The 9,956-nt window shown below is 37.7% G+C and overlaps 1 protein-coding gene across 1 annotated transcript; it reads left to right on the forward strand.

Moving 5' to 3' along the window:
- The first annotated feature begins 1,842 nt into the window (after nucleotides 1-1,842).
- Nucleotides 1,843-4,504, forward strand: LOC139192722 (3-dehydrosphinganine reductase TSC10A-like). Its single transcript, XM_070815319.1, has 3 exons — nucleotides 1,843-2,820; nucleotides 3,065-3,355; nucleotides 4,035-4,504. The coding sequence occupies exons 1-3, from the start codon at nucleotides 2,142-2,144 to the stop codon at nucleotides 4,040-4,042; spliced, it is 978 nt and encodes a 325-aa protein (XP_070671420.1). The 5' UTR covers nucleotides 1,843-2,141; the 3' UTR covers nucleotides 4,043-4,504.
- Nucleotides 4,505-9,956: the final 5,452 nt, after the last annotated feature.

Below are 9,956 nucleotides of genomic sequence, written 5' to 3' on the forward strand. Positions count from 1 at the left end.
GTGAGAATTGAGATCAGAGATCTAGTAGCAGCACTTGCCCATCTGTTGATCAGTGGAAGTCACAAACTTTCAAAAACAATCGCTGAATTATTTAACGAAAGAGAATGAATCTGTGGTGCCCCACTTACAGTTTATGTCCATCCATACCTTAAAAATTGAATTCAAAGCTCAACATTTGCTTTTAAAACACAAGACCAACTCACAAGATATGATTCTGTGAGTTTTTTGAGTCCTTAGAATGGTGGACTGTCGTGACAAAATCATATGCTGGTCTCATTTTTAAAGGGAAAGAAAAATGAAAAAAAAAATCCTAGTGGATAAGGTGTTGGATTTTATATATGCGTTTCCGAATTTGAAACTCATCCCTCCTTTATATTAATGTAATAATTTTTAACTCTCCCTTATCTCCTCAATAATGGTAATTTATATAAAAAAATAAAAAACCACGAGTCACAACTTATGATAGGTAACAATATGAAAGTTCTTAGCTATTTTCGGTAATATATGTATTTACTTTTCATGTTAGTCACAAGAAAGAGAAATACAGATAACTTTTAGATAAAATGTGAAAGTTGATTGCAGTTTCTTGCTTCAACGTACCTTGATTAATCAACACTTGCATAATAATCCAATTATCAACAAACATGTCATATAGTTTACAAAATATGGTTTAAATAGATTCTCTCTAGCATTACTAATTCAATAATATGTAAGGGGCTAATAAAAACCTCCTGTTAATGCTTTTTATACGGCAATATTCTACTCTAAATCTTAAAACGACGCATAAACTTTAATGAGGCTTACCATTACTATCTAGAAGTGCTGACATCAAACTCATCGCATATAATCTTGTAAAAAAGTGTACGAGAAAATTCGGTCTTCAACAGCCCAACTTTTAGCCAACTTTTATTCAACATTTGGTTTTTGACTTGTGCTTATTTGGACGATGTAAAATGGTTTTGATTTATTAAATTGGTTAGGCAGTGATCACAAATGAACTGACTTTTGGTTAAAATCGCAATCGAATTTTATGCAAGTGGGAGATTTTCAGTGGTCTACGACCTAGGAGCGGGTTGTGGTCCACCGATAAAGACCGACACCATATACATTTGGACAAGTCAACAGCCCGCATCACGGCTTGTTTTAGGTCGGCCGATGGTCCTTTGCTTTCAACGGAGTAGATTGAAAATTCAACCTCCGGACCGACCCAACTGCTGGATGCAATCAATGGCCGAGCTAAAAATTTAGATACAGGTAAACTAATTTATTTTTCTTGTAATATATAGTGAATCTAAGCATTGAGGGTATGCTAGGTTTTTGTTTTGTACAATATTAACATAACATGCTTAATTTAACAATTCATTTTCTTAATTGGTCTTATTTTTAACGCTACTTAGTATTACGGTCTAGTGATATTTTTCTTCACTTATGAGTGACACCATATTAGTGTTAGCTCGTTGTGAGGTTTAGCTCACTCCTCTACCCTCTTAATGTAGATAATATCATTTATTAAAAAATAAATAAAAAATTGGTCTCTTTTTTTAAAGAAAAGGAGAAGAAAAATAATCTTGGTATACATTGGAAGTGACTTGAGATGTATTCAAAAATTTTATTTTTATTTTTTAACCTTATGGGGCCTAAATAATCATTTTATATTAAGATATGTAAGTTATTTAATAATAAATTTAATGTGGGATCTATTTAATAATATATAGGACGTTAATAAAAAAAACCTAAAAATTGGAGTTAAAAATACATAATTAAGACCTCATATGATTATGCTCCACTGATTTTCTCCTATGTGTTACAGAGTTATTATAGGCGCTAGATTGTTGGTGTAGTGTCTTTATCGCGACCCATTCGACAAAATCATGCGCAGGAAAGTGAGATTTTTTTTATTTTTTATTTTTTCTGATGAAGGGGGAGAGTTTATTAATATCATTGGGCCTGATTGCACAACATCAGACCCAAATTCTGGCCATATTTCAGTTCAGGTAGGCCAAGACCCGAAAATGTATTTCCGGGCCGGGTCTGTCCGGCCCATATTACAGGCGGAGATCACAGAAAGTCAATGAACTGAATTACAAGTGACAACACAACACTGGCACTCTCAAGTTATCAACGATTTCGAAGCTCCGTCAATGGCGGACCTCTCCTTCCTCGCCCTCCTTCTCCTCCTGCCGCCCACCCTCCTCTTCCTCATTCTCTACGTTATAGTCCGGCCCCGCCCCGTCAAGATCCCAATCAAGAACCGCCACGTGTTCATCACGGGAGGCTCCAGTGGAATTGGACTCGCCCTGGCCCACCAGGCCGCCACCGAGGGCGCCAGAGTCTCCATCCTCGCGCGCTCCATCGACAAGCTCGAGGAAGCAAAGAACTACATCCAGCTCTCCACCGGCATCGACGTGTCAATCTTCGCCGCCGACGTCCGCGACTACGACGCCGTGTCGAAGGCGGTGGCGGAGGCGGGTCCCGTCGACGTGCTGATTGTGAACCAGGGGGTTTTCGTCCCCGAGGAGCTCGAGAAGCAGGGATTGGATGAGGTGAAGTTCATGGTGGACGTGAATCTGATTGGGAGCTTCAACATGATCAAAGCCGCTCTCCCCGAAATGAAGAAGGGAGAGGACCGTGGGCCCCGCTCGATCGCGTTGATGTCATCCCAGGCCGGCCAGGTCGGAATCTACGGCTACACGGCCTACTCCGCCAGCAAGTTCGGGCTCCGTGGCTTGGCCGAGGCTCTGCAGCAAGAGGTGATTTCTCACGACATTCACGTTTCTCTGGTATTCCCGCCGGACACAGACACCCCTGGCTTCGCTGAAGGTAAAACTGTAAAAAAAATTGTAAATGTTCGATGTGGAATTTGATTGTTTCGATTTTGATTCTTTTTTATACGAGCGATATTCTACTTTAAACTAATTTAAACTTTTAAACCTGGATGCATTAGAATGTTAAATGCGGGTAGGGAGATCCGAACTTTGGTGCATTGGGGAGCGCATCCGCTCTAGCCAATGTGGGTGTGGCTACGCGGGATTTTGCTCTAATTTTTAATATTCAATTGTTGTAGAGACCAAGAGGCGGCCGCCGCTGACTGGCATTATAGCGGAGTCATCTGGGGCGATGAAAGCCGAAGATGTTGCGAAGAGGGCTTTGGATGGGATTAAGTCTGCTTCTTTTATTGTGCCTTGCAACTTTGAAGGGTTATTGTTGTCCATTGCCACTGCTGGGTTGTCTCCTCAGAGGTCGTTTGTTATGGCATTTTTCGAGGTGGTTGCAGCCGGTTTGGTTCGTCTCGTTGCTCTGTGTTTTCAGTGGAATTGGTATACTAGCATACAGAAGTGGCAAGCACAGAACAAGAGTGAGTATTGTTTCATATCACGGTTTAACTGATTATGTTTTAGTTTTCGGTTTGATCTTACTGCATACAAATTGTATTTCCTAGGCATAGTTGCCAATTGTTTGTATATTTCCTGTTGTTATCCCAACTGCCTAGTTTAATGAATGGTGCTGCCGGGTTTAGATGTTTCCTGCATTTGAATTACTCATATTGTGTATCCAACTTTGCATTTCAAGACAATCTTAATAGGCTAGAGAGATTAATGTCATTTCCCTGTTTCATGTTTCTGATCCGAATCTGACAAAGTATAATGAGGGCGAATAGATGCATCGATTAAAAAGAATGAATCATTGACCAAGGAAAATATGGTCCATGATCGGCGGATTGCAGGACTAGCACCGGTGTAGCTGACCTTGAATGGTTGGGATAAGATTGTGTTGTTGTCATTGCTAGTTAGTAGGAGATCAAAGCGAAATTATACCTGTGTGCTGCTGCTGCTTATTCATCTGTCGTAGAATGTTACATATTAAATATACCCAAATGGTGGCATCTTAGATTCTTAAGAACCTCCTTTCCCTATAATCTAAAGTAGCAGTCTGGGAATCCGATTCTTTTCTTTTTTTCTGTGCTGACACCCTTGCATGTTTAGTTATGAGTGAAACTTCACCATTTCTTGTTTTTTCAATGATTTTAATTTCAGGGACCTGAGATTCGCGGTGCTTTGTATTGCACTTAGGGTGCAGTTGTCTGTAGTGGGTTACTTTGGTTCTTCGAGTCTCTGACCTCATCCAAGGTGGAGTTTACCGGTTGAATTAACGGCATCGCTACTTGAGGAAAACTTTTCGGTCACCAGTCTCCTTATTCCTAAATTGACACTGTTGGTTTTCCAGGCATTCAGTATCGTCTATATTCATTCCCGATTATGATAGATGCCTGGAGTTAAATGCTGTTTTGTAATCTCTGTTTGTTAGGAAATTAAAACAAGTCTTGAGATTTCTTTAGATACCCTTTGAATTTTGTTTCTAGTGGATTTATTTCGTTGTTTAGATAGACTACTTCAGAACGGATGTAAGAACGGTTGATGAACGAGTTTTTGAAAAATGCGTTGTCTGTCATTCCCCGCCAAAATTTCAATAATATGTTCAGATGAAGTTGTTTGTTGCCTCAGAATTTTACTGTCGTAAATATCCAAGCAAATATTAGAAGGTGGCATACAAAATTTAGGTTTGGACGTTGTCTTAGAGCAGTTCCAGCGGAGGGCATTTTGCCCAGCACCCAGCTGAAAAACTGCCCAGCACCCTGTGAAACCCCTCCACCCGACCCAATTGACTGGCACCCAACCCAAGCTGGTCTCTAGCCCAATCCAAAATTGACTGAGGTGTTGCCCGGTACATCTGACTCATGCTAACGCTAGCGGGGTCATGCGCAGGAGGACGAGGTCCATTTTTCGAGGAGCGTTGGTGTGGCGAGATCCGACTCCCTGGGTGTGGAGCACCTCCATGGCGAGCTCCGGTGAGGAGACGACAACGAGGTGCTTGCGAGCGTTTGTGTGGAGCTCCGGCGAGGTCCCATCCGTTGGTATGGAGCACCTCCACGGCGAGCTCCCATTTTGGGGGGAGGAGGTCCATTTCAGGTGCATCAGCTCATTCGAAGAAGAAAACATGGAGAAAAAGGGGAAAAAAGAGAGGGTAGAGAGAAAGTGCCCTGCCGAAGATGAAATGGAAGTAGGAGAGAAATAAATTAAATGATAAAATATTAATTGATATGAATAAAATAATATATATTAGATTGACTGGGTGCCAGCGCATTTTTAGGAATGGAGATTTTTTGACCTATTACTGTTTTTTGGAATCTATTACTGTTCATTTGAGTGGATAAATGCGCTGGGCGTCGGCACCCTGAAGGGAAATAATGAGATTTATGTGGGATTTCTAGTGACTAGCATGCATATACAATTCAAAATTTATATACATTAGCAACGGAAGCATGTTATCACATAATATGAAAGTTATAGTTATGCAAATCCCCTTCAAGAAGCATAGGTTCATATATGATGCATCTAAGAAATTATTGAAAAACAAAGTGAAGGTATAGTTTTATACCTCTTGATCTAGACTTGAGACCAAGGATTGACCACCTCCAAGCTCTTTGTTCTTGGAACTCCTTGAGCCTAGCCTCCCTCCTTGCTTCCTCCACCTTGCTAGAATGAGTGCTCCTTGGTTCTCCTTTAGTCTCCAAGGTTGAAGACCTCTAAAGATCCACACCCACTAGTGTAGTGAGATGGATGGAGGAATAACCAAAAGAAAGAGAAGATGATTAGCTACTTCTCCCTTATGGTGGCCGGCCTTGTGTGTGTTTTGGAGAGAGATGTTTTCTTCTTTTGTGAAAAATGAACACACAAAACCCTAATGAAACTTTTCACTAAAAGTTCCTTTTATATCTCAAAGATAGTTAGCCAACAACTTGACTCCCTCTCTCTCCTTTTATTTGGCCGGCCCCTTTAGTGTTGTTTGGGTTTTGGGCTTTTAGTATTTCAAGTCATCCTATGCTTAAATAAAAGCCCAATGGGTTTGGGCTTAATGGGCCCATATTAACCCGAACTTTTCTTTAAGTCTAAAAAAGATTTTTCATCGCTTCTATGATTTCTTTAGACTTTCTAATTAATCATAACACTTAATTAATCCAATTAATTTTTTCCATCATCCATTAGTTGTCTCATTACAAGAGTGTATCGGTGTACAATCATTTTAGGTTCTAATTAGCAAGGTAGTGAGATGATTGGCACCAATCCAATTGATTATATTTAATCCAATCACTTAGTGAATTAAAACTTACTTTTAAGTCTCCTTCTTCTTTGACGACTACTTATTTAATCATCTAGAAGAACTCACAAGCCATGAGTGATATCTAACCATATATCATGGCTACCCAAGCTAATGTAGAATTTGTTCGGAGAACCTATTCAGTTGGAATTACAATGTAATTCGATCATTCTCTAAAACACTACTCTCAATCACATTATTAGGGTATGGATATATTATGTCAAACCTCTAATGTGATTATTCCATGTTATATGATTCAATTGAGTCGTATAGGAACGCTTTCCTTTATTACGCTCGATACTTCGGCCGAAGATTCCCGAATGATATCTTAGAGTATTCATCCTCTCATAACGAGGATTAGAGATCTCTTGTTGATCATTCACATGCCTCTGAGAATAAATCACTGACTCCAACAATGCATAGAACAAACCCAAGATGAGGTGTGGTCACGTCTCATTATCAAAATGATCAGCAACGTATCCCCAAGACAACTATGATGTCTCAGGTCAAAGGATTACTTACATTATTCCAACCATTAGAGTTACTTGCTTTACATGTGAGTAGACCTCCATGCAAGTACTCTCGTTCGATTGTGTTCAGTGAACTCATTCCCATAATGAGCACCTACATACCTGTCTTAGTGCCACTACATGAATGGAATGAGACTTTCCATCATTCGAATTGAAGGGGATATAGTATGTACTAGTCTATGCATTGTCAGTATCCCTCTGACAATCCTATGACCAGGAACCTTTTTGGACATGATGGTTATGTGAAGAAGGTCTCTGTAGTCTAACATCATTAGATTACTTCTTCCATCGATCCATTGTCCATGGATTCACTATTTAGGACATATATCGTTTATTGAGACAGTCCTAATTAGTATCTTTGCCCTTTGATGTATAAGAGTCATCTATACACTCATTCATTGTCCTGAAAGGTTTCTTCCAAAGATTGACTTTTCAGGGCATATCTCCAACAATCTCCCACTTGCACTAAAGTCAATCACTAGTGTATCTTATACATACTAGTCGAGTGAACTTATGCTCATAGGTAAACTTGGTTATGTATTAATCCTTTTAATTTATAAAAGTGATTTACTTATCAAACGTTTCTAAAACATTTGATGATGTCTCTTTCTTGTGTTCAAATACTTTGATGAGACCTTGATTCCATGGCTTGAGCTATCGCCCCATTACGTCGTAGTGTCCTATTAACGACCTTATGGTTTGGATTCAATAATTGGTTCTATAAGAACCCCTTCTATTCAAAACACCTTTTAAAGCAGTTTCTAAAACTATATATCGACATATATTTCGTTTGTATACTTTATACATACTTTGCTCCAACCTTGAGACCATTGTAGTACAATACTAACAATACTTTCATATGATTAGTACTTCATCCATTATGAAGTTCCATTTGTTAAAATGGGTTATTTTCACTTTGGTTTATAACCCAAGTGAATGCACGCTTCCAGAGTCCGACTCTGATGTTCCTTTCTTAAAGGAAATAATACTCTATCAGTTGCTACGGTTCTGATCCTGGGCTATAGTAATATCTTAAAGTGACAACCCCAATGGTTTTTCACTTTTGGATATCATTTCACAAGTCCATACATGTGTCCCTTTTGTGATTTTGCGACACATTCATTATAAGGGTCACGAAAGTGATTTTCTATCATATAGGAAAATACTTTCTCAAACCTTCAACATTTGAGATTTAATTTCCCCATATAACATCCTTGAGATAGCCTTGCTATATCATTAAGTCCAATTTTAAGTCTATACTTCAAAATTGACCGTGTCACGTTTTGTCATTTTGAGTAACATCTATGTTTTATCAAGTCTATCAAATAGACTTTATTCATATCTTGTTGCTCAAATTATGACATCACTTCCACTGCCCTTGTTGTAACTTAGCATTCTTTAAAAAATTTAACAATTATATTTTCTTGATTTGAATGCCTATTGCTCCCACTAACTTGTCTTGGATCTATTGACAATCATTGAGATCCATTAGCTTATTGATGATGTCTCAACAATTTTGGGACTATCAACAACTCTAGCTAACACAAGTTATTTAAACGAACATACACAAAAGAATTCTTTCTCAAGTAATTCCTTTTGAAACGTATGACTTGCTTTATCAAGTCCATTCATTTAAATTATATGGTGTCATACACCATACTTCAAGTTTTAGTCATACTAAAACCTTTAATGTAGTCATATAAGAATTATCCAAGTCATTAGTGGAAGCATGGCTCCTACTAAGGATATAGAAACTTAACCATACCTTCTAGGTGGTTGATATAATTCTTCATCAAAACTACATAGAGCGTTATAGTTATATGAGGTTCCGAATTTGGATTGTCTTGTTGTTAAATCATATGTTGTGACTCATTTTGAAACTATTCCCTTTTGTTTCATCAATTTGTCCATATGCTTTGTTATTAGCTTGTTCACATAAAAGAGAATGATGGACAACTCCCAACATATAACAATTTTATGCTAGGTTGACAAAACCAACATTCATAGACTATTCTTTAGAATGTTACACAACATAGAATTTCAACGTTTTGAAGAGCTTGAGACCTTTTAACAATTAAAGTTACAAACTCATTAATAATAGTCATGCACTATTAATTTTAGACAACCATAAACCAATCATATTTAAGTTTATATCATTTTCTCACCTCCCACTGTTTCTCATGACCTTAATGAGAAATCGCATTATACATTCATAGTGTATAATTATGAAGTATACGGGTAGAGGACAATGTGGAGTAGCTTTAAAACCTTTCAAGCTTATTTGTTTCATTCTCCACTAAGTTGATGTCTTGTTATTACGTGACTAAAGTCTTTAAACATTTCATAGATTTAGACACTTTGTTTTTGGTTTAATCACTCACACACATGACATTTTAAAAAACAATTTTAAGAATGCCCAATTAGTTGTTCAAAACTACTAATTGAATCAAGAGTGATCTTGGTTATTGTGGTTAAGTAAGTGATAACCATATAAGAAACGTTTTCTTATTATTTTATATCATTATAATGTGATCTTCATTTTCTTCAAGAAAGGAATCTCTAGACCCTTTTCAATTCATATAGAACTCATATGTAGGCAATTGGAACCAAAACTAAAGATTCATTGTATCCATCTATGGCCAACACGTGAGATCTATCCATAATTGATAAGTCCAAAGTTTGGATATCGCATTATATAAGTGATATAAATCTTGTATCGCAACTGGGATACAACAAGACAATATTCAATTCATAACACTACTTTGAGGAAATAATATAGTAGAAGGCATTCATCACATTACATTGATATGATAATTCAAACATTCATAATGTTTAATACAAAAGGAATTAGCTCTATACATTTAGAGACTAATTATATACCTTCATATAGGCACCAATAGTGGTCTTCCATCATATGAAGCCACATAATAAGTTCTTAACAAAATAAGAAAGTTTAAAAACTATCTTTAAGTGCCTAACAAACTTCTTAAGTAGTTAACAAAAAATTGGTGGCCGAACCCTTCTCCATCCTTTTCCTTGCTTGTTCATCTTCTACTTGACTCCATCACCTACATACAATTGCATAAGTGATTAGCATTTTCAAATATAAAGATTAGAAGATCTAACAATTAGAATTGAAGATAAGAACATAAACCATACCTTGTGGCTTGTCTTTAAGAGTTGCAAGGTATAACCTGCAATTCCTCTTCCAATGCCCATCATTTCCACAGTGGTGGCAAGTCCCCTTGGGCTCCTTTGCCTTCTTTTTCC

The sequence above is a fragment of the Malus domestica genome, chromosome 16 (assembly GCF_042453785.1).
Source record: "Malus domestica chromosome 16, GDT2T_hap1".
Classification (NCBI taxonomy): domain Eukaryota; kingdom Viridiplantae; phylum Streptophyta; class Magnoliopsida; order Rosales; family Rosaceae; genus Malus; species Malus domestica.

Bases quoted from the DNA above. Each gene is read 5' to 3' on its own strand.
- LOC139192722 (XM_070815319.1), top strand. From the start codon at position 2,142: ATGGCGGACCTCTCCTTCCTCGCCCTCCTTCTCCTCCTGCCGCCCACC. The intron at 2,821-3,064 runs GTAAAACTGTAA...CAATTGTTGTAG, and splicing joins CACCCCTGGCTTCGCTGAAG to AGACCAAGAGGCGGCCGCCG.